Source organism: Diospyros lotus, chromosome 11 (genome assembly GCF_014633365.1).
Source record: "Diospyros lotus cultivar Yz01 chromosome 11, ASM1463336v1, whole genome shotgun sequence".
Taxonomy (NCBI): Eukaryota; Viridiplantae; Streptophyta; class Magnoliopsida; order Ericales; family Ebenaceae; genus Diospyros; species Diospyros lotus.
Genome location: NC_068348.1, coordinates 30918493 through 30942508, shown reverse-complemented (window position 1 = coordinate 30942508; position 24016 = coordinate 30918493). Strand labels below are relative to the sequence as shown.

At 37.2% G+C, this 24016-nt stretch overlaps 2 protein-coding genes across 5 annotated transcripts; one reads left to right on the top strand and one right to left on the bottom strand.

The window, feature by feature from the left end:
* Positions 1-280: 280 nt before the first annotated feature.
* On the bottom strand, positions 281-13471 carry LOC127813105 (uncharacterized). Its single transcript, XM_052353869.1, has 10 exons — positions 12014-13471; positions 11007-11480; positions 10598-10899; positions 4300-5022; positions 3940-4218; positions 3534-3695; positions 2479-3417; positions 2161-2376; positions 1209-1469; positions 281-1018 (listed from the first exon to the last, which is right to left on the bottom strand). The coding sequence occupies exons 1-10, from the start codon at positions 13377-13379 to the stop codon at positions 674-676; spliced, it is 5067 nt and encodes a 1688-aa protein (XP_052209829.1). The 5' UTR covers positions 13380-13471; the 3' UTR covers positions 281-673.
* Positions 13472-18081: 4610 nt separating this feature from the next.
* LOC127813107 (protein FAR1-RELATED SEQUENCE 6-like) lies at positions 18082-23800 on the top strand. 4 transcript variants are annotated; one of them, XR_008026068.1, is made up of 5 exons: positions 18107-18216; positions 18355-18398; positions 18884-19042; positions 20351-23560; positions 23643-23800. XR_008026068.1 is itself a non-coding variant. In XM_052353871.1 (3 exons), exon 3 carries the CDS (start codon positions 20351-20353, stop codon positions 22364-22366), a length of 2016 nt encoding a protein of 671 aa, XP_052209831.1. In that variant the 5' UTR covers positions 18102-18398; positions 18884-19042; the 3' UTR covers positions 22367-23800. The 4 variants fall into 4 exon arrangements, 1 of the variants encoding a protein (XP_052209831.1); XR_008026066.1 differs by lacking the exon at positions 18355-18398 and having other exon boundaries at positions 18082-18216; XR_008026067.1 differs by having other exon boundaries at positions 18102-18398; positions 20351-23564.
* The last annotated feature ends 216 nt before the right edge of the window (positions 23801-24016 follow it).

Here is a 24016-nt window from a genome sequence, read left to right as displayed (position 1 = left end):
TTGACCCCAAAAGCCACAGCCCCACCTCACTCTCAAACCATCAATTTACCCCTCCCTCTGTGGCAAACGAGAGAGAGAGAGACTCATAAGTCATAACAATGCAGACTCCAGCTTTACGAAGCAGAACGGCCTCTTCTTCCTTGAAGTTGTGCATTTGTTAATTCACGCCAAAAGAACCAATTTCTGTACAAAATCCCAGCACAACACCGTACCCTTTGTTTAAGGCCGAGGAGGAAGTAATAACACTAGTAAATAAAAAGGTCTTGAGGCACGTAACAAGTTAATGCAAAACTTTCTCAATATGCTTTTCGATTAAAAATAGGAAAAAATGAGAGAGCAAAGTATGGCATCTGCAACTAGTAGAAATTCTATCGGATATCGGACTCTTCTTCTTCTTCACTTCCATCTAAAAAACCCAACCGCCTACATTATTCCCCTTTATCCAACCCCAGTTTTCCAACAGCCCCCCTACCAGCCCAAATGCCACAATCATAAACTCTAGAAAGAACCCAAGAACAGAAAGGGGAAAAATATATAAGAAAAAAAAATATAAAAAAAAAAAAAATACTTGTATTGAGACAGCATTGCATTCCTAATAGGCAAACAAGAAGGCCAGGCCAGCGAGATTTTGTCACCTACACCGACAGGTGAGTTGAAGTCCAGCATAGGGAATTCAAGAATGGTTGAACCAGGGCCCGACTGCACCGTTTACATGCCCGTTGCTGTGGATCCCAACCCCATTTGGAATGAGAGAAGGGGGTAAGCCGACGGCCATTGGAGGGGGTGCAGCCGCATACAACCCATGAGCGTGCGGGAGGGTATGGGGGCTCACAAGAGGACTGCCGGCTGGACTGCCTTTGCGCTGTTGGAGGGCATGGATCTGCCTCAGCCCTTCATCGTGGATGCATGCTAGCGTCTCCAACTCCTTCATCGATAGAGCATCCAGTCCAGCACCATAAAGAGGGGCATGTCGAGACATTTCTTCCTCTAGCGAAGCCTTGAGGCTGTGAATATATTGCTGCAAGGAAAGGAAGTAAGCAGCAGATTAGCCATTTTACTTCAGAATTTCTACATGGTAGAAACATTGGTCCACATTAAGTAGAGGCAAACGACATAGATGGTTGACCAAATTAATGAACCAAATAAATAACAGTCAAATGTTTAATCATAAAAATGGATCATCGAAGATGCTAAATTAGACAAAAGACCTGGCAAGTCTGCAACTTGGCTTCCATCCCGTCAATGTAAGCTTCACACCGAGCAACCTGCTGTTCCTTCTCTCGCTTTTCACCTTCAGTTTGGCCCACTGTTTGGGTCAACCGCCGAACTTCTTCCTCTAGTGACTGCCGGGATTCTTCTCTCGTCATTTTTTCGGTGGCATAGCGTTTCAGTTCTTCATCAAACCTTTTACGTGCAGCTTCAGCACTCTTCAACCGTTCAGCAAGAACATTTTTCTCCTTCATTACTCTCTGTGACATTAAAAGAACATGCCGAGAGAGGCAAAATAAACCAAGTGATTAGGTCTCAACCCCTCCACGGAGGACAATTTCAATCAAACGCTCATAACAAAATAATCAGTCCTAATTAGCTCTGCATGTGTAGAAAGCACTAGAGAACAGAACCAGCATCAGATGCACCCAAGTGTGGTGTCGATTTTAGAATACCGAGGATTTTTAATATAGAGCAGGCGTATTGTTCTTACCAGAAGAGTAGCGTTCCAGTAACACGAAATGTTACAGATTTTGGTTAAACCGAAAAAAGAGAGACAAAAGAACACTTTTAGGTAAACTTGATCAAGAGTATAAAAAATTTCGACCCAAATAAACATTAGCAGGAAATTTGCTGTATGATTTCTAGGAAGATAATTTGTGATATGCAGAATGGAAAGCTCAGGGCCCAACGTTTTATGCAATGATAAAACACATTTTTTCCAAGGAGCTAAAACCAAATATCCCAACCTGATCAAAGAAGCACAAGAAATGGAAGTTAAAGAAAAGGTCAAAGAATTGCTGAAGAAAGATCATTGAAAATGCAGGAGTTGATATGTAATAAGATACTCTAACTGCTTAAATACGAATAGCAGTAGAGACTGCAGAGTTTCATTTTGAATAACTACAGGAGCACAAAAATGCATAGCAATAATAAATTATATCCACTCACCTTCAGTTCATCACGTTTCCGGGACTTCAGTTGGGAAAGCTGTGTCTCTGCCTCATGCAGACGATCCTGAAGAACTTTCTTCTCCCCAATAAGTTTTCCAATTTCTTCATCCCGTTCAGCCCTAAGCCATTCAAGTTGACTCTCGGCATCTTGTATCTGCTCGCTAAGCTCCTTCCTTTCCCGTGCAAAACGATCCATCTCAGCCCTCATTTCAGACTGCCATTTCATTTAAGATGTCCCGTCAAACAATTCCACAAAGATTGATCAGAACAGATACTGTTTTTCCTAAATAAATAATCAACCAGAAGAGATAGGTACCTTAAGACGATTGTTAGTAGCCTCAGATTCACTCAACTTTTGTGAAATTGCAGCTTTTTCTTTGGCCACATTGGAAATCTCAGTTTTTCTTTCTTTATGAATACGAATAATCTCATCTTCACTGGCACATAACTGATGCCAAAGGGCCGCCCGATCAACATTTGCAACTTCAGCAACCTCCCTAATCATGCTCAAAACTGGTCTTACAATTTCTTGCTCCTCACAGATCAAAATTATAAGAATTTCCAAATCTAAATCTACCACTCGACTACCATCTGTCGTGCTGGTGGCACGATCAACAAGCCTCTTCAACATCCGCAATCGATAAGACTCATCAGCGTACCATTTAAACAGAATAGTATAAAGCATCTTCACAAAGCCTCTAACAACAAGGTCTCTAGAAAGGGCCAATATCTCAGCAAGACCAAGAATGGAAGTGAAATCATCTCTCTGCGCTCTTAACTGTTCAATGGTTTCTCCCTCTACAACCACATCAGCATGCTGAAAATTTTCGGCAACAAATTGTGAAGTAAAATTTAATCCCCGAGCAAGGCGTCTTTCCAAGACCATGGTTACTGATTGAGCCACAATTGCTCCTCGAGCTACAGCTCTCTCAAAAATTTGGGACGCTTCAACAGCAAGGCAAGGAATGGATAACATTTCAATCAAAATATATATATCAGAAAAATAACGACCAGGAGAATAAGTATGCTCATCCACTGCCCGTAATCCTTCAGAAGCAGACCCAGTTTCACCAAATATAAAGAGCCCACAAGGCATTGCCAAGCTATTGTCACCAGAACCATTGTCACAATCAATATCTCTTAAAATAGCTTCAGCAACATCTGCACAACTATTTACCATTCTACTTAAATAATCAAGAACACAGAGGGGCACCTCAGTGCCCAAATCTTTTAGCCTAACACGAACAGATCTGACCTGCAGAAAAGAACACAAAGTAAGTTAGAACAACAAACAGAAAGGATCACATGTCACAGTAACCAGAAATAGATACAAAAGGGTCCCAGTAAGTTCTAAAAGATTCTGATCCAAACCGCTTCAGGAAGATGATGGCACTGCAAAGCAGCCTTAAAAATAAAATCAGCAGTTGCTGCTAAAGGTTCATCATTTGAGTCATCCAGAAGATCAAAAGATTGGAAAAGAATTCCTTCCCAGACTTCAGTGCTACATTCCAACTGGCTCAGAGCATTAAAAACCTGAGGAAAAAAATTTGCATGATTAAAATCTGAATACTGATATGTAAAGTGGATATATATATATTTTTTGCAAAGTTCAAGCAGCCTTCATCAGAATTGGTAGAACATGTTCCAACAGCGTCCATATTTTCACTAATAAAAGGGCCCAGATTTTTTTTTTATGAAGTCCCAGTGAGACAATAGTTACAAAATAAAGGGAATTTTTTTCTGGTAAAGTACAAGGAGAGCTTCCAAACAATCTTACAGGTACTCGTAACGAAGGGTCTGCATCAGGCCTACGAATTCGATCTAGAAGTGCAGAAGCAGCAAGCGGATGCTCTGAGTGCTCGACTAATTTGGGTACCAAAGACACCAGATCTGGCTGTAGATGCTTAGGAGCTTTATCCAATACAAGAGCAATCTTTCGTGCAGACTGGGGTGAACGACGTGGCTCAGGACAACCTTGTGGAACAGCTCCATCAAGTGCTCTCAGCGAGTTCACAATCAATCCTAAAAGCTCCTCAGACTGCTCTGGCCATTTGGTCTGTAATTATACTGTCCTCTGTTACTAAACGCCATAAAATTCAAAAGCCCAAAAGTTTAACACTTGAAGAAATTAACTTACCTTTGAGCGAAGAGAAGCAGTTTCTGAAGAACCAGAAGCAGATGTCTCAGGGGGACAAATAGGCAGTCCGCGAACAGTTTTATCAGGCATGATATTCTCATCCATGTCTGAACTTTGAACAGCAGATGTATTGGTGACTTCATCCATCCCAGAATCTAATCTATTATGTGCAACAAGAGGTGCAGACTCCATTGCTCCAGTTTCCCTATCAGATTCCAGCGGACTGATAGCACCGCTGCCATCTGGAGAAGGTTTAAAGTTCCCATCTAATTGATCCTCATTGGAACTTCCTTCTGAAGGTTTGCAACATTCAACCATAATATCCAAGAGTAAATCAATGATTGCCTGCTGCAGAACTTTAACTCCCATCAACAAGTTCATTAAACTAGGGGAATCATCAGTCTTGGTGGCCTTCTTGCCATCATTACCACCAGAGAGTTTAGTTGGAAGAAGCAAGCGTTTTACTTTAGCAGGATCATCAAGATAAACACGAAGTCCAGTCAGAAAACCAGCTATTGCACCAGCATCCATGAGAAGCTTCTCTCTCAAAGTGACCTGTGGCTGTGAAGGATTATCTCCATAACTGAGGTGAAACCCAGCTCTGGAAAGAAGGTTTCGGAATATGTCCTCTTCATCTCCACTAATTCCTTCACTATCCTCAGAATCAATGAGTTCATCAGGATCAGTTGTCAGCGCATCTTGATCATCCTCAGAAGCCAAAACCTGAAAAAGGGAGATCGGGTGAAATGGGCATATGCACCCAACACAAATAAGAAGGGTACATAAAAAACATCACTGAATAAAAAATCAAGTCTCAATCATATACATGATCAAAAGATAGTTCATTTAAATTCCTTAGTAGAATCATCAAATTAAGCTTGCTACGTGCTCGTGTTTGAATATAAACAGGATTTGAACTTCAGTTTTAGCCTGTTGTAACATTCCTGATGGCAGATAATTGACAGATTCCAATTATTACACTTATATCTGCCAAAAGGAAAAGCAATTCTAATTTATGTAACTCCAACAATCAAATTGTTCCTGTCCCAGTCTCAGAAACACAGGCAATCATAGCCAACTCTAGGAATATGTGGTCTCTGGATGGTGACACACCCTTACAGTAGTAAAATTAACAACAGGAAGAATGATGGATAAATGCAGACAGTTTATCACTGGAATTTTTTTCATGTAATTGGACTCTGAAAGAATAAGTTGATACAATAAAGGCAAAATCAATGACATTGGAACTGCCCCGCCAACCTGCATGTGAGAGTAGGACACAATTATGTTGAGGTCAAGTTGAACGCCCATCAGTCCCATCCAGTAGGTTCACTTTGCTTTGGCTTCCTATGGGGATATTACAGTAAAACCACTGGGAAAAGCATGTTCTAGATCCAATGATGTTTTCAAAGCAAATCCTACTTAATTAGCATTCAGATGATTAAGATATAAAAGTGTACCAAAGAAATTACTGGAAACCAAAGTTTAGAATGAAACCAGACCACATAACCTACCATAGCACTATGTTAGGAACTTAACCCAGTAGTTGCTGATTTCAGGATTTTCTTGCTCTATGGAGAATAAGCATTTGGTAAGATTTTCTGGTGCATACATGTTAAGAGATCTGCGGAAGGAAATGGTTGCAAGCACATAGAACTTATGGGATAAAGTGACAAATTTAAGACATTATCAACTGTATTTGATAATGTTGTCATGTTCCAAAATTTTAGCAATAAAAACTAAAAGTGATTTTTGATTAAAAAAAATGTTGCATATTTCTCAGTTGTTTAAAAATGAGTAAAAAATTATTTATATTGACAAAAGTAACTGTCCCTTACAAAAGTAGAAGATGATCATGATCAACCAAATGATCAATTTCACTAAATATTTTTTCATTAGAATCTGCATTCAAATTTAGATAACTCCAAGAGTGGCAGCCTAGAGAGGAGGTGGGGGAACCAAGGTTCCACTGGTTTCTTGGGGGTCAGAGATTCAAACCTAAAGTAAAGACCTTTGCCCTTGCATGGGTGGGGGGTTGAGGCTCACCTTAGTGCTCCTCACACCATCAGACACACATAAGGGACAGCCAGCTTGTTCCCTCAGTTAGCGTACAGTGTACAGCTATGTCTCATCTGGGTCTCCCCAGAGCTGTAAATGGTTAGGTGCTGCCAAGGTCACGTCCTGGCAGGATGCACCAATTAAGGAAAATACCCAGGGAAAAAAAAAAATCAGTCTTACTCCTTTAACAAAACAGGAGATGAATGCTTGTACATGACGAGAAGTTTGTGCGTTTACGATGGCACTTGGACTTCCAAGGGATGACTGTCAGGACCCTAGGATGTATAAGAGCTTACGGTAGGGTTGAGTATAGCAGATTATCCCTCAAGAGTAGTAGTTAATTCTATTGAATTGTTAGGGTAGTTATTTTACCTTTTATATTTTCGATTAAACTGTTGTAGTAGCTATATAAAGCTACTAGGCTGTTGTAGTGGGGATTATCCAGAAATATCAATTGAATTCCTCTAATTTTTCTCTCTCCAAACTCTCTCTCCCTATCAGACCTGTCTCTTCTCCCCCTCAGCTTCTCTTCCTCTCTTTCCCCCTTGTGATTCTCCCTCTATTCTCTCTCTCAATCTCCCTTTTCCTTCCACCTCTTTCTGTTTTCCCCTCTCTTTCTCTAATTCTACCCTAATTCTTCCTAAAATTGGCCATAAATCTTTGCCGAAACCCTAGGGTCATGACAATGACATATTTACAAGTTACATGAGCATTCATGAATGGTATCTGTTAAGAAACGTTCTCCAAGCAAGTTAATTCTAGTTTTGGGTTTAGAGTTAACAAGAGCAAGAACTAGCAAAACATGTGGTGTGGCAAGTCCTCCCTGAGGTTATGCACCCATAGCAAATGCCATATGCTAGCCTCTTGGATCATACCAATTTCACCAAAAAGACGTCCTTAGAGCATGAGGCTTTCCACTTAGCAAGGGTCGTGGGAGGACACATTTGTACACAACCTTCCCCTTGCTTTTTTTGTAAAGAGATGGCTTCCACATCTCAAACCCGTGCCCTTCCAGTCAAAAAGGAGCAATCTTACTATTGCTACCAAGGTTTTCCCTACTTGTTTCCCTTCTAAAAATCCTAGAATGTGTTGTTTGCATAATTAAGTAATGAAAAACTAAATGATGATATCATTATTAAAGTAATTTCTATAAGATTATCCTATCATGTTATATCACCTATATATTCATGTTCTTGTACCAAATACAAAGGAAACTGTGTTTCCAGTAAATGAAAGTTTATACAAACAGGCTGTATTGGCAAAGGACAAGAAGAGTTTTATGACATAAAAATATATATAGACTCTAATTTATCTCGTTGTGGAGAAAATATGGATAGCATGGCTTGTCGGGGAGATACAATTGGTAAAGTCATGACTTGTTGCAACATTTTGTACAAGGCAGATACAACTTTTTGTCTTTTCCTCAAAAAGCATCTGTCACGCTGGTGTTGTCCTTCCAAGTTCTCTATTTTCTATCTTTCATTGAGAGGTAGAATGATTGATGCTGCACGCACCCAAGGAAAGAAAAATTTGTGATTCTTATTATATTAGGTGGTGACTGCTTTTCTGCATCTACAGTCCAGTGAATTTTACCTTCCTAGGTGAATAAACTTGAATTGGCTTGTGGTTGCACTACTCACAAAATCAACCAGGGCAGAGATGCCTGCTCGTTCTTTCTTTGTTCATACGGAGCACCCACTTTGCCCAGAACACAGTTTTGTGGTATGGGTGGGTGTGGGTGGGTGGGTGGGCTTCTTTGATTTGCCACTTCGGGTTATATGGTACGTTTTAGTGCATATGAAACAAGATTCACGAGATTCATAGACCATCTTGAGAGTTGAGACAAAAGTTAAATATTTAAAATCCATAATTTGTACTCAATAGTTTATAATTTAAATGGGTTTTTCTATCTTGTGTCCTAAGGGCAGAGGATAAAGTATTTAAACATGGTGTATTTATTACACTTTGTTTTCAGGCCCCACGCACTCCTTTTGTTTGGTAATAAATGCACCATATTTTTAGACATTTTATCAATCAACAAAAGGTGTTTTTATTACACTTTTCATGTGCTCTTATGCAAAAAATAGAAAACCATTTTTAAATTATGCAAGTTATTTATACTCTCATCTAAGCCGACCCCACATAATGGGATAAAGGCTGGATATGTTGTTGTTGTTTATTTATACTCTCATCTAAATTATAGAAATAATATATGTTTCTTTCTGTCAGGCCTACCTACCTTTGGATGGTCACTATCTCAACAAAAAAGAAAGCCAGGCCACTTCTCACTTCTATTCTTTTCTAGAACTACCAAAAATATCTCGGCATAATATTTGTTTCTTCATATTCATTTAGTATCAAAGAATACTCGTTCCATCATTCTTTACTCATTGCTTCATTATTAGCACCTCTTAATTTCATCTTTATAACTTCAATTGGCTTGAGTCCCTTATCTTTCTTTGTTTTGTTTTAGCTAACTTATATCTCCTTCCCTGTTTTTATGTCAAGTCAACACAAATTTTAGTAATTTTTTACTTTACTTCATTGACCGCATTGTTTGCTCCCTTCTTAGCCAAAAATATGCATTTTCGGATTTTTTTTTTACCAAAACATCTATGCGAGATCTCATTACAAGCTCTCATGATTTTGGTTTTTTCTTGTACCTCTTCATTTGACCACCATGACTCCTTTTTTTCATTTGGGATCTTTAGCTTCAATGCTTCTAGAACAGTCTTTGTCATGCTTTGAATAAAAATAGCCATTTCATTACAATCTTTATTTGTGATAATCCTATGTCCCAACCTCTTCACAGCCACTACCTTATCCTTCAAAATCTTGTGATTAATAATCCCCATTGCATTCCCCGTTAAGCCTTCCCTAAGTACTGAAGTTTATATCTTAAGTTAGCCAACTGTCACGGTTTGATCCTGACAAGTCTCCCTTCTTCCTATTTGATATGAATGGGAAGATATCCTCTAAGAGACTAAGTAGTGAGCTGAGGGAGAAATGACGTAGATAGAGAGAATTGAGAGAGAGACAGTGAGAGGAATAGATGATCTGATATTCTTTTTCATAAAAATTCTAGGGAATGGGTAGAGGGAGATTTATACAACCAGCCAAGGAAGATTCCTTACAGCCTGGCTGTTGTAACCGCCTCTGCCAACTCACTCTACTTGCACGTGGATTCCTTTAAGCTAACAACCTCTAACAAACTAAGAATCACAGCATTACAGAAATTGAAATTACTGAAATAACACCAACAGAAATAACACTAACAGAATGCAAGAAATCAAAATCTATTCCTAAGGTATGTCTCGTAGCGTGACACCAACATTCTAGCCTTACCATCCCATCTCATTTCTTGGAGGCAAATAATAATAATTCTTCTCCTAATCATCACATTCACCATCTAAATATTCTGTATCAAAATTCTAATATTCCATAATCCAATCCTCAGCCTCTAACAGACTAACATTTTTACTTGGATTTGTATGTGAAAATGCAAGAATTCTAGCAAATTTAACACTACATCCACAAGCAGATTTAGTGATCCTAACCCATTTTAAACTACCTTCAAACAGTACAAAGCGTTGTTGAGGAGATTACATCCCAACAAAACAATATTTTGTCTATAATTCATGTCAAAATGGTCCACTTATTTTTATGTTGGCTATCAGCTATCTAGGTCTAGGTGTAACTCCCCTTCTCCATCCGAGTTTGGCACCTACTATGATAAGGAGTAACTCCTTCGAAGTGTTGAAGGGGATTGCTCATCCACACCCTATAAGCTACTCTTTCATAATTTATCACCCCTCAGATAAAAATTAGGCATTCTCAATCACTTGAAGTCATTAGCATGATCAAAGTAGTTTTTTGATTACTTTAATCCAGTTGTAACCTTAAGATCATGCAAAATACCTTCACAAAATGTCAAAAGGCTGGCTTTGACCTTGCAATAAGCATTCCAGCCAGTTAGACAGGTAAATTCAGTAGGTAGGAAATTTAAAACCATATAGAAGTGCTGTCTAACCACTAGTTCAAATAGCCATAGATAGCAATTAAAGCCACGTGCAAGTGCTTTAATATATGAGAGCCACTAGTTGGTCTCTAATGCAAAATGGTGCTGTTAAAATAGTTGGAAGGTTAAACCTCGAGAACTAAATCATCAAAACAAATGGGTTTCAAGCCATCAAGAACATAAAAATGTATAGTTAGACAAATCAACCAAATATATACTAACCTCCAGATCTGAAAACTCAAACCATGGGCAGCAATCCAATATTTCACAAACAAAAACAACTGTGTCACGCACGAGAAAACCTGCATCTCCTTCAAGCATATCTGACACCTTCATGAATTGAAGAACTGAATTATTCCATGTCTTTGTACAAATAGAAGACTCTTTCCACACAGTCTTTGCAGGATTTTTTTGGTTGACCACAGCCATCCGGTATCTCACCCAGAAGTTTTTATCTGGATCGCTGCCAACTGATTGATCACTCTCTAGATATATGCATATGGTGTCAAAGGACTCGTACACACCTGTGTCAAAATAATAAATTAATTAATAAATAAATTTTAGGACAATGAAAGACTGCATCAATATTTTCAGTGGAGAAATAGGGTGAAAAGAACAAAAGGCCACCCACCAATCCGAAGCTCACATCCACCAGCTTGGAAGAATTTGCTGAAGATTTTCCGGTTCTCCATTATTTCTTTAAAGGAGAGGAAGTTCTCCACCTTCCATGTAAATGAACTCCTTCTCACAACTCTATCTACATGGGATCCCACAACAGTAGACTCAGTATCATGTTCAGTAAAATCCTGCATTATTGATGTCTCTTTCAAAATGAGAACTTCTGCTGAGAATAAAACTGTATCCTGAACAAGAAATCCAGAATCCTGATCAAAGAGACTAGTCAGTGTAACAAATTCACGCCATCCCCAATCTTTTGCAGCTTTGGAGTAACGATTTTGTGACTCCTTCGTGACAGACTTGTCCTCCATCCTCTGGTTCACTACAGACAATCGATGGCTCACAAAACAACTCCAATCGCTGGAAGTATTCCGTGAATCTGTGACTTCAAGAAATACAGACAGGTGGCATGGTGGTTGAGACTGCCCTGGTACCAGCAAGTGTAATTTTCATCACCTCAGTTCCAAGCAAAAACTAATTAACATTGAAACCTAGCTAATAAAATTAGAACGCATGGCTAGAAAAATGATATGCTATGTCCCTTTTCCATTGGCAGAATATACCAGATGCAAGGCTAAGCACACAATTGATGAGCTAATCCGATGATATCTCAACTAATGGTTCACTAATCTATATGTGCACGGACTAAGACGATTGCATTATCTAGCTTGAATAAAGCGAAAAGATCAGCATGAAAATGACAAGAAGTGTCCATCTTCAGCTCAACAAATGGAGGAAGTAACTTCCTTCTTAATCCATGTAAGAATAAGATAATGCATTGCCAAAGATTACCACTAGTATGAACTAATCCATCTTCAGCTCAACAAATGGAGGAAGTAACTTCCTTCTTAATCCATGTAAGAATAAGATAATGCATTGCCAGAGATTACCACTAGCATGAACTAACTACTACATAATTTCTAAGAACAAAGAAGCCTCTATGACAGCAATCTAGCATACCTCGGGGATAAACAATAAGTCGACAGTCACGATTCCCAATTTGAAATCTTCTGCTCTTAATGCAAAGACCTGTAATCTTCCTCTTCTTCAGAAGGTCTTTCAACCTTGTAAAGTTCTCGATTCTCCAAGTGAATTTCCCCATGTGTCCATCAGATTTCCTTGGACCACTTCCACTCCTTACCACAATCAATGCCCCATTCACCCCAATCAATGCCAAATTCTTTGAAAAGTTACTAAGTTCCTTTATCACATGAAATGAAGTGCTAAATACTGCAGTATCATCCAATAAAAACCCTGACTCAGGCCCAATAAAATCGGACATCTTCATGTAATCATTCCATCCCAAACTGGTATTATCCCCACTTTTATTATCCGCTGCAAACCGACCATAAGAGTCCCTGTGCATGTGGTTCAATCCTGGTTTTTGATTCAATACAGACATTCGAAACAAACACCAGCAACTGCGATCTGAAACCAATGTCTTCTCAGTATCCTTACTCTCCAAACACATTGACAGGTAGTCCACCCCATTAACCGAGCTCTGATAAACACTAATGCGCAAATTGCACTCTCCGGCCGGGAAAACTGGACTCATTATCTTCTGCGTCTTAATCATCTCCTTAAACAGGCTAAAATTGTGAACCTTCCAAGTGAATTTCCCACTCAAAACATCACCAACTGGACCGGACACCGATGATGACAATGAATTCGACAATAGTTCATTGTTATCTCGCGTAAAATTAACGGTCTCGTTCAATATAAGTATATCGGCAGTAATTAGTATCGAATCATTATTGAACAAAAATCCAGATTTAGGGTCGAGAATCGGAGCTGAGGGGGTGAAATCACACCAACCATGGGACTTCTTCTTGCTGGAGAACCGGTGCCACGAATCGCGATGAACCGATTTCGACTCGTCAATGGGGTTCACGACGGCGAGGCGGTAGCTCGCGAAGCAGTCCCATTTGGACGACGTCGTTCCTCGCGGGTCCATGATTTGGAGATAGATTGATATGTAGCCTGGTAGAGCTTGAGAATCGCCCTTAGGGTACACAAGGAGGCGGCAATCATATCCCCCGACTTCGAAGTACTTGCTCCAGAGTGCCCTAGCCTTCGCTTTGGGGAAATTGGAGATGCTCCATTTGCACACCGCCGCAAACTCGCCGCGCCTCTCCACCGCCACCGTCTCCGCCGAGTCCCGCGACGCCGCTGGATCCTCCGCCGCCGGCATCGGCACAACCGCGGGCGTCGTCGTCGACGCCGACGCCGATGCCGAAGAAGTCATCTGAGCCGACGGCTGCGATTGCTCGGGCGACGACGAGACCGCCTCAGATGATGATGATAAGCTCTGGCGTTGCTGCTTCATTTTTCCGTTTTCGTATCTTCTAGGTTTCTCTCTCTATATCACTGCATATATAGACGTCTTTTATTTCTCAATGAATACAGAGAGAGAGAGAGAGAGAGGCTATAGCGGACATCACTCTTTAGCTTCTTTGTGTTTATATATGCCCTCCCCTATAATAATTAAATATTTTATTTTTATGAAAATTAACTTTTAGCCCATTTGAAATTGAAATCATAATTTTAATTAATTTTATAGTTTTAATTATTTTATACCTTGAAGGTCACCTATTTAAGTTTAATCATTCTGTTTTTCTTCCGTTACTATAAACAAAGCATATAAATAATAATTTTAAATTTTTTAAAAAATATCTTAATAGTTGCTTACCGACAAATTTGACGTTAGATGAATGTTTATTTGTTATGTATCAACATGACAATACATTAGATGTAGCTTCTTTACTCGTGCTTGTGTCTCGTTTCGCTTGTGACCATAGTTGTTAAATGTTGACTTCTTATTTAGTTAAATTAGATTCTAACTACCCGTAACTTGCAACCCGACATAATAACACATACAAATTGAAAGTTTTATACCCATACTTTTTTTTCCTATTTGTATTTGTCCCATTTAATAAAATTTTATCCCCTTTGGAGTTTTTTTTTCCTTTTAGTTAAATTTTATTGAACCAAACATATTTACTTAATATTAATCTCAATTTTTTTATTTTCTTGTTTATTTATGTATTTGTTTTTATCTATTTTATTAAATACGTAAACTCTAAGTTTGGTTTAAGGAAAATGCTAGAAAGCCCGATGAGCTTACCAACGGGTTTATCAAAAATGGACAAAAAGACGATTTTACCCCCACGCCCTACTTTCTCCCTCCCCATGGATTCCATTACATCAACTGTTGGCAAGGCGACGATGGCAAAGATGCGAGGCCAAACAATGGCAGCGAGGCACTGCAGAGAGGCGAGGAGACGACTATGGCAGGGGGATGCGCAGAACAGGAGGCAGTGGCTTGTTTTACAAATTTACAAAGTAGGCAGGAAAAAAATAGTCTTTTACACCATTTCTGTGAGCTGTTCGGTAGGGCTGTCGTACCCTGTAGAATGACTCTTAGTTTAAACTAATTCTCCATGATAACTCTCGGTCGACCATATCACAAGTCCTCCCATACAAAGACTTGAGGAGCAAGAAACTACCCGACAAGTTCGACAGTGGATCGAGGCTTTCATGACACTCTCTTGAATATCCTTGTTCTTTGCCAAGTTCTACCTATTTATTAGGCTTTTATCGATAAATAAATTTTAATTATTATATTTGAAGAAGAATAATTTGACTAGGTAAATCTGTTAAACTTCTTTAATTTTAAAACATTCTCTAATATTTTATTTAGAAATAAAAATTAATTATATTAACATCATTTGAACTTACAAATTCAATAAAATATAATAAATTTGTGAACAAATTTACTATTGGATCAAAACTTATTTTATTTAAAATAAAAAATTAAACTATAAGACCACACAATAAACCTTTATTTAAAATATTTTATTTTTTTATTCACACGTGCTACCTCTCTAGTATATACATGCACACACAAACTGAACATATTATCTCACGAACCTAAAGTTACCAATTTGAATCATATTAGTGATATTTAGATATTTAGATGAATTAATATAGTGCTAATCATAAAAATAATTTAATCATTTTTACGAATTTATAATTTTATTTAATTTTGACAATTAGATTCAAATTGACTAAAATGAATGTAATTTTATCTATCGATTTAAAATGAATGTATTCATACTAACTTGATATATAAGTGCCATGTAATAATAATAATATTTGTGAGACTCATATGTACATATAAATAAATAATATATAATTTATTATACATTATTTGTTTATTTTTTTATATGCTATATTTTTTGTTACTTATATATATATATGTAAATTATATAAATATTATTATTATATAACACATAGTGTTATGGATATTTTCTGGATCGCCTTTCTTATGGGCTGGACTCAACTCAACAGGCCAACCCAATTTCTTGAAACCAAATAGGTCCAAGATTGAGGTCGTCAGAGTAAGGTCGCATATCGCCAAAACCCAAGCTTAGAACACGGAACCAAGCAAACTCACGGCGATACTTCCAGCTCGCTACCCTAACTGTTCAGCTCACATAACAATAAGGCCGTGGGATAATTAGAAGCGATTCCCACCTGTCTTATCTGAGGCAAATCGAACCCCCGATAATGCGGGATCCACTCCCAATTTTATGAAATTAATAAGGACATATTGTCTCCATAGTATTATCCTCTTATTTTTTATTTTATAAAAATTGTAAACACACCGCACTATAAATAAGGGTCAAAAATCATTGTATTAGTGATAGTAATAATGATATACTGTTATTTTCTCAGAATAACCAAAGAATAGTCGTGGACTAGGCATCATTCTAGTCGAATCACGTAAAAACTTCCATATATAATTTATCATTGGTTTTATTTTTTCATTCTCTTGTCATTTGTACTCATTTTTCTCATTGCGGGCCTACGAATCACGGTCAACCAACTCAAAATGTCGACACATAGTATGTCAAGTGAGCATGAACATACTTCCTCTAAATTGATTTTACCTGTTAGATAAAATTGAATCAAATTGAACGAATTTATATCTAATTTTCAAAATTAAAATAATTAAATAAAATTATAAATTTGTAAAAATAATTAAATTATTTATAATTTCAATTTGATTTTGGGAGCAGTGGTTCAATTTTCAATCGACTAAACCAAATATTGACCAAAATATATAATTATTACATGAAAAAATCATTAAATTTTAAATTATTACGAAATTATTATTATACGATAATAGTTTTATGTTTATCGTAGTAAATGCACTTACTAACATGCTTTAAATTTTTATTAAAGTTTCTTAATATTAATTTATTCTGTTCATCCAAAAAACATTGGTTATTTTGAATGAAATCCAACTTTTTTTATTAATTTCCATTATTATAATTAATATGCTTTAATCTTTTTTCTTTTAATTTCAAATACTCAATTTTGTTATATATAATTTGGTACCAAATCACTTTATAATCGGTTGAAATATTAAAATATTCACTTTTGGATCATATTACCAAATAAGGTTTATCAAGATATTAAAAGATGGTTAAAGTATGATTCGTCTTGTCATTCTAAAACAAGCCATAATACAATGGCTTTGAAATTTCGGTAATGTTTTTTTTAATTATTATTATTATTAAAATAAAAATAAGAAGACTATAAATTTTAGTATGAATAAATTCGATGAGACGCCATTTCTGAACCCAACTATCAGTAAAAGAATTATTTTGAAAGTATGACATCTAAGGAGATTATGAAAGTTAAAATAAGAAAACAAAATATTGAACTTTTATTTTTCGTTCTTCAAGTGAGAGCAGAGCAAGTACGTGCATCCATACACATAAACGAATTTCAAATTTTATTTAGAAAATAATGATTGTGAGTAATAACTTGCCCAATAATGATAGCAGTTTGAGTGCTTAAAAAATATAACGATGATAGAAGAAAATAAGAATACTAAATAAGACGTTGAGAACTAAAGTATATGATTGAGTTTTTTATTAGTTTATGGAAACTAATGAAGTGGAAGATAGTAGCAAAAATGGTAAGATCGTAATGATGCCTTGGGCATAAGAAAAGAGACGACCAATGTCCATTGATATTAGCCATGACCAAAGTCAATGTGTAAGTTTGATAAACGGAGAAAGAATAAGCATAACATAATGGGGTTTACTAAATTACAAAGACCATTGCAACAATCACATATAAGGGTTCATTGAACCCTCCTCCAGAGGAGAGTTTGATAATGGTATCATTGAATTAGACGAGGTTAAGCAATTTGAAGCCTTATTTAGTTTGAAGCCATGGTTGAACATTAGATCGACAAGAATTCAACGGTGGAGATCTACTAAATCTCAAAATGTTTTAAATATTCACAATTGTTGATCAAGGGGTAACTAACTATTTAAGGAAGAGGGAGAGAAAGAAGAGAGAGACACCCATGGCATTATGGTGACATTGATGCGAAGATAAGAAAGAGAACAAGATATAAAAAAATAAAAAAAATTTGAGAAAGGTTTAACGGTTGCAATACAAGGACAACAAATAAAAAGTGTTAATTGAATATAAAAATTTAAAAAATCAATATTATTCCTAAAAACATGAAACTAATCGATGCATTTTTATCAAGTACTTTCTATAACGAACATAATAGCATAAGTAGTTATTATATATAATTTTGTACATGACGACATGGTTTGAGATCGTGTCATGTTTATATGAGATGATTGCATGTGTTGCTTTGTCGTTGGAGCCCAATCATCATTGTATGCGCACAACGACCATTTTTCTCGATTTCACTTTTTGATATTATTATAATTAAATAACTAAATATTTTAACTATCAAGTTAAAAATTTAAGTTGATTCGGTTTAATCTAATCTCTACCATAATAAGAGTGAGATTTGACGTAACCTGACTTTCGCTCAACGGTTATTAAATAAATAATTATTTCTTAAAAAAATCAAATTGATAATTCATAAAAAATATATATTAACTTAGTTTGTTTAATATTTATTTTTGTATAAAGAAAATTAAATAAATTATTAAAAGCGATAATAAGTGATACGGTAGCCACACGTGGCAGCTCGAGGGGTCGAAAGATAGATGGAGAGTCCGTCAAACCCTGTGTGAGACTACGCATTTCCCTCAACAACCAGAAACCGTCGCGAATCCGGCCGCCGATTGGGCTCCGCCGCCAATTCGACTCAGTCGACAATCGTAAGATCGCTCGAAACTTGACCTCCTTAAACTAATTGAACGATTGAATTCCTCCTTTGTCGAGTTCAATTCGTGTTTCGCTTGCCTAGAATTTTGACCCAGGTTTCTTCAACTCGTATGTGTAATTCGGATGTACAGACACAGTTACGAGTCCTTAGTGTTGCAGATAAATGGGGTTTCAGGTATTTATATTCGTATGGACTAACATTTTTATGAGGTTTTGTTTGGTTGATGAGAAAATGAAGGCTAGGGAAAGAATGGAACTTTACGTTGTCTGTTACTTGCTGCGGTTCTGTTTAACAAAAACTTTTTCCCAATTATACTAAACATTAGTTGGTTGAGTGGAAAATCTTTGATTTATCTGGTCACATTTATGTGATCACAACTCAATTATTTGAATTTTAGTGTTTCGGATAGATATTTACATATATAACACAAACAGACTAAACTAAAGGATTTGGTATTGAATTTGTGAAACCAACAGCATCAAAAGAAGAGATTTAGACTGGTAGAATTTCAAAAATTAGATTTTCTGCTCACTGGGTCGTAAACCGGTATTAATTGGGGACAAGTAATTTCCTTACTCCATGCTAGTTTTGAATTTGAAGATTTCTATAGATGTGTTTATATGTCATCTCAGCAACGGTTATTCTTTTCTATTGAGCAGGAGTTTAAGGATCCTTTTTCCGGTGATTTACCTTGGCCCTGTTATAGTGCTTAAAGCTGCCAGAGTTTCAGAGCTTCCTGTTTGATTGGATAATATATTGGGTTGAATATGTTCTAAAACGATCTGGTCAAATGTAAAATCCGTAAAGGATCCATAGAGGTGAGATCTTCCGCTTCAGCAGCATGGCAAGATGCATTAGAATTTAATTTGATAGTAATGTCTGATCACATTGCAGTTTTCCATATTTTTAATCTGGTTGTGTTTGTATATCTGTATTGCTCATTCATTCGTCTCATCTCCACAAGCTAGAATATTATCTGTAAATCATCTTCATTTCATACTATGAAGTTGGATTACATGTTTAGAAGTTATTCTTTAACATTGACAACATACACTTGACAAGTAATAGGAGTTTAAATCTACACAAATTTCAAACACAAAAAAGAGAACTCTTTGTTTTATGTGAACTCCAAGAGAATGGAAAATTAGTTGATGCAAGATGCAAAGCATGATGCTATATTGTTGACCTAATCCTTTTGGTTAAGTGTTATTTTAAAAGGTACTATGCTTTTTAAGCTTTTATTTTGTTTGGAGGATAAATTTGGTACTCATTTGATTGATGAGATTGTGTTTTGAATGGGAGAACAGTATGATGCTTGGAGTAATAGTGTGAATAATGACACTTTTTAATAGACTGTTATGCTAATGAGTCTGTTTCACCTGCTTGGCCCCATCCCTGGGATATAACCTGCAGACAACTCGATGAGTCAGCTACTGTAGACTAGTTTGATTGGCTCTTCATTTGCATTATATGTTACTGTGAATTGTTCAAGAGTCAAGACTCAACTTCTTGTTAACAGTACCTACTTTATGTTAATAGATTATACCATGGGAATAGTGGACAACTGTTTCTCTTCTCATGCAACGAGTCTGTTAAATCTGCTTAGGCTTACTCCTTAGAGGATATAACCCATAGACAACTTGATGAATCAGCAATCACAAAAAGTTTGACAGACTCGTTGTTAATTGTTATGCAACTCTTTTGCTGCTGGCAGTAATTCATTTTTCTGCATGGTTTTGGATTTCAAAATTATTTGACATGGGCTGCTGGTGGAGATTTGCTCCATTTTCTTATAAATTTTTGTTTCTTCAAATTAGATTACCATCAATGAGTACACATAAAGTTGTAAAAGTTCATTGATTGGAGAGATCAATAGTGTGATTAGAAGTATGGTTGTGGAGAGTGCTGTTTGGTGAGTACTCTCATGCATGCACAAACATGCCTGAGCATGTCTATCAGCCACTTGTCGCTTTTGTCTTATTTGTAGTGCTATTGCTCACATCCTTTCTGATAATAAGAGCTCAAGGGAACTCATAATAACCTCCTGGCTATCTATTTTCTCCTTTAAGTCATGATTTGCTTGTCCAAACATTTATATTAATTATGAAGTTATGTTTGTGTTTCAGATGGAAGTGGTTTGTCTCAATAGTGAGCCAGTGTTTGATGAAGGTGATGACTACGAAGATGGAGACAGCTCCCTGATGGGAAATGATACTGAAATTGGTGAAACACAGTTAAAGAGGGCATGCTCGCTGCCTACTGTAGGCCTGGAGTTTGAATCTTTTGATGAGGCATATGATTTTTACAATGTCTATGCCAAGGAGCAAGGTTTTGGCATCAGAGTCAGCAATTCATGGTTTAGATCAAAGAGAAAAGAAAGATATAGGGCGAAACTTAGCTGCAGTAGTGCAGGGTTCAAGAAAAAGAGCACAGCAAACCATCCCAGGCCAGAAACAAGGACTGGTTGTCCTGCCATGGTTGTCATTAAGCTTGTTGAATCTAAAAGGTGGAGAATAGTTGAAGTTGAACTTGGACACAATCATCCCGTGTGTCCAGACACTAAACGATTTTACAAGTCCCACAAGAAGATGATGCTTGCAGCCCAAAAGGCCGAGCAGTCTGAACCTATCAAGGAAATACATACCATAAAGTTGTATCGAACTTCTGCTGTGGATGCTGTCTGTGATGGAAATTCTAGTATTGATGAAAGAGAAGGTAGAAATCCAGCTAATTACTCTAAGCATCTGGAACTTAAAGAAGGAGATGCACATGCAGTTTACAACTACTTCTGTCGTATGAAGTTGACAAATCCAAATTTCTTTTATTTGATGGATCTTGACAGAGAAGGACGACTTAGAAATGTATTCTGGGCCGATGCCAGATCCAGGGCTGCATATGACTACTTCAGTGACACAATTGCAATAGACACGACATGCCTGGCAAATAAATTTGAAATCCCTCTTATTTCATTTGTTGGAGTAAACCATCACGGGCAGTCCATTTTGTTAGGTTGTGGCTTCCTTGGACATGAATCGGTGGACTATTTTGTCTGGATTTTCAGGGCTTGGCATACATGTATGCTAGGACGTCCTCCACAGGTTATTATTACTGATCAGTCTAAGCCTCTGCAAGATGCAGTTTCAATGGTCTTCCCAGGAGCACGTCATTGTTATTGTTTATGGTACATTATGCAACGAGTTCCTGAGAAGTTGGGAGGACTGAAGGGCTTTGAAGCAATCAAAAGACAATTGAGTAAAGCAGTTTACGATTCCTTAAAAGTAGCTGAATTTGAAACTTATTGGAGTGATATGATTGAAAGACATGGGCTTGGGGATAATAAATGGCTCCAAGCTTTGTATGAAGATCGGCAAAGATGGGTTCCAGTTTACTTAAAAGACAAAAATGACATTCCTTTTGCAGGAATGGTACCTACCAAGGAATGCGAGGGCTTGACTGCATTTTTTGATTGTCATGTACATAAGCATACATCATTTAAGGAATTTGTAGATAAATATGATTTAGCTCTCATAAGGAAGCACCTCAAAGAAGCTATGGGGGATTTGGAGTCGAGAAATTCAAGCTTTGAATTGAAAACAAGATGTAACTTTGAGTTGCAGCTCTCTAAGGTGTATACCAAGGAAATCTTCAAGAAGTTCCAATATGAGGTTGAGGGGATGTACTCCTGCTTCAATACCAGGCAGCTGAATGCCTATGGGCCAATAGTAACGTATATTGTGAAAGAACGAATTGAAGTTGAGGGGAGAGAGAAGGAGGTTAGGTATTATGAGGTTTTGTATGAGACAACCCAAGTGGATATCCGCTGCATTTGCAGTTTATTCAACTTCAAAGGTTATTTATGCAGGCATGCTTTAAATGTCCTTAATTACAATGGTGTGGAAGAAATCCCTTCGAGATACATTCTACCACGTTGGTGTAAGGATTTTAAGCGCAGATATCCTCTTGATAGTGGCACTGTTGATATTGATGTAAAAAACCCAGTGCAGTGGTATAATAATCTGTATAGACGTGTCATTCAAATTGTGGAAGAAGGGTCACAGTCTCGAGAACATTATAAGGTTGCCTTGCGAGGATTAGAGGAGTTGTGCAACAAGTTGGGTCTTGTAGACAACAACCTACTGTGATGGTAACATTAATGTGCTCAGCACATATGTCTAGTAATAATATTGCCTAATTGTGTTATAATGATGTTTGATGGTTATGCCCCTTTCAATTTTGTTACTATACCTCAAGGTATAGTGGTTCCAAATGCTGATTGGGAACATATACATGATACATCTGGTTAGGAGTTATGCTAGTGGCAAAAGATAGAAACTAGATTTAAAGACTATACCATGTTATAACATCCTTCCAGCTAATGAAAGTAGGGTGCAAGGGATATAGCTTGACCAATTTTACTAGGAAAACAGTTGCGAAAAGAAGCATTTCTTTGTTTCTATTATCATCATTTTGTAATCCTGCACAAAACCTGTTTCTGAGCCAATTCTTTTAGCGCAAGTTTGTGTAAAATTGTCTTCCGAGTTTCTGGTAACACCCATTTGTCCTAGTACCAAGTCCTAGTAACATAAACATTGATGCGATACTTGTTAAACTATAGCCAGCAATGTGATACTTGTTAAAATATAGCCAGCAGTGATCTGATCAATGCAGTTATCATTCATATATCTTCAACATAATTGTTCTATATTTGTCTGCCTTCATCATTATGTTGCTGTTATTCCATGATTTGTGGACACATGTTTGGCATACTTTTCAACCTATCAGCTTTCAGGTTGCCTACCTTATGTTTGTATTCCCAGATTGGTGATGTTCAATTATTCTGCTACTCCGCATTAGCTTTCAAGGTGCTGCATACTTTTCAATTGTAAGGTTGCTATATTGTGAAGGAAAGGTCATAGGTTTAAATTGTGGAAAAAGCCTCTTTGCAAAAAGAAAGGAGAAGACTGCTTCCAAATAGGATCGTCCTCTGAGCTTTGAAAAGCAGGGGACTTAGCACACTGGGGTGCCCTTTTTTAAGCCCTACAGGAGCAAAAAGTTCCCTCAGCTCCCTGCAATAGTTTCTTGCTGTCCTCTCTCAGAGGCTAATAATTGTTTGCTGTCTCACTTGATGCGACCTTTGAATTTATTTTCTTGTTCTTTTTCTAACCCTCTTTTCTTCATTGACCAATTCATTATATTGGGAGAGACTGATGGAGAAGAGCAAAAGAGTGAAACATAGTGTCATATGAACCCCAGGTGACATCGAGCTAGTTGCAGTTGGAGGGTCAAGCATTGTGGATGCTGAGTCATGAGGAAACAGGGCAGATCCGAGAGATTTAGTAAGTCAGTCTGAGAACCCTTTCTTCTTCTTCTTCTTCTTCTCGCTTGGGAGTTGAACTTATGGACTGGTCCTGGTTTTAGGTATCTATTCAGTGGATATATTTAGCAGTTATGTAGCTCTCCATAAGCTGGGGCGTGATTCTTCTTCTGGCTCTAGGTACCTTGTAATCCTTGACAGGGAGCAGTTGTTTCACAGAATTGAACAATATGATCAGAGTAAGAATGTCTTCAAAGCACCATATTCCTTTGCTTTGCAAGAGCCTAACTTATTTTTGCATGCAACCCTAACTTATTTTTAGAACTCCAATTCATGGCATTTCAATAATAATAATAATAATAATAATAATCTTACCTTTAATAGAAATAAGGCTTGTCTTGGACAATGCAAGCATTACAAAGGTGTTTGGAATTGTCACCCGTCCTTTTTTTTTATTTAAATATGGGAATATAATAAA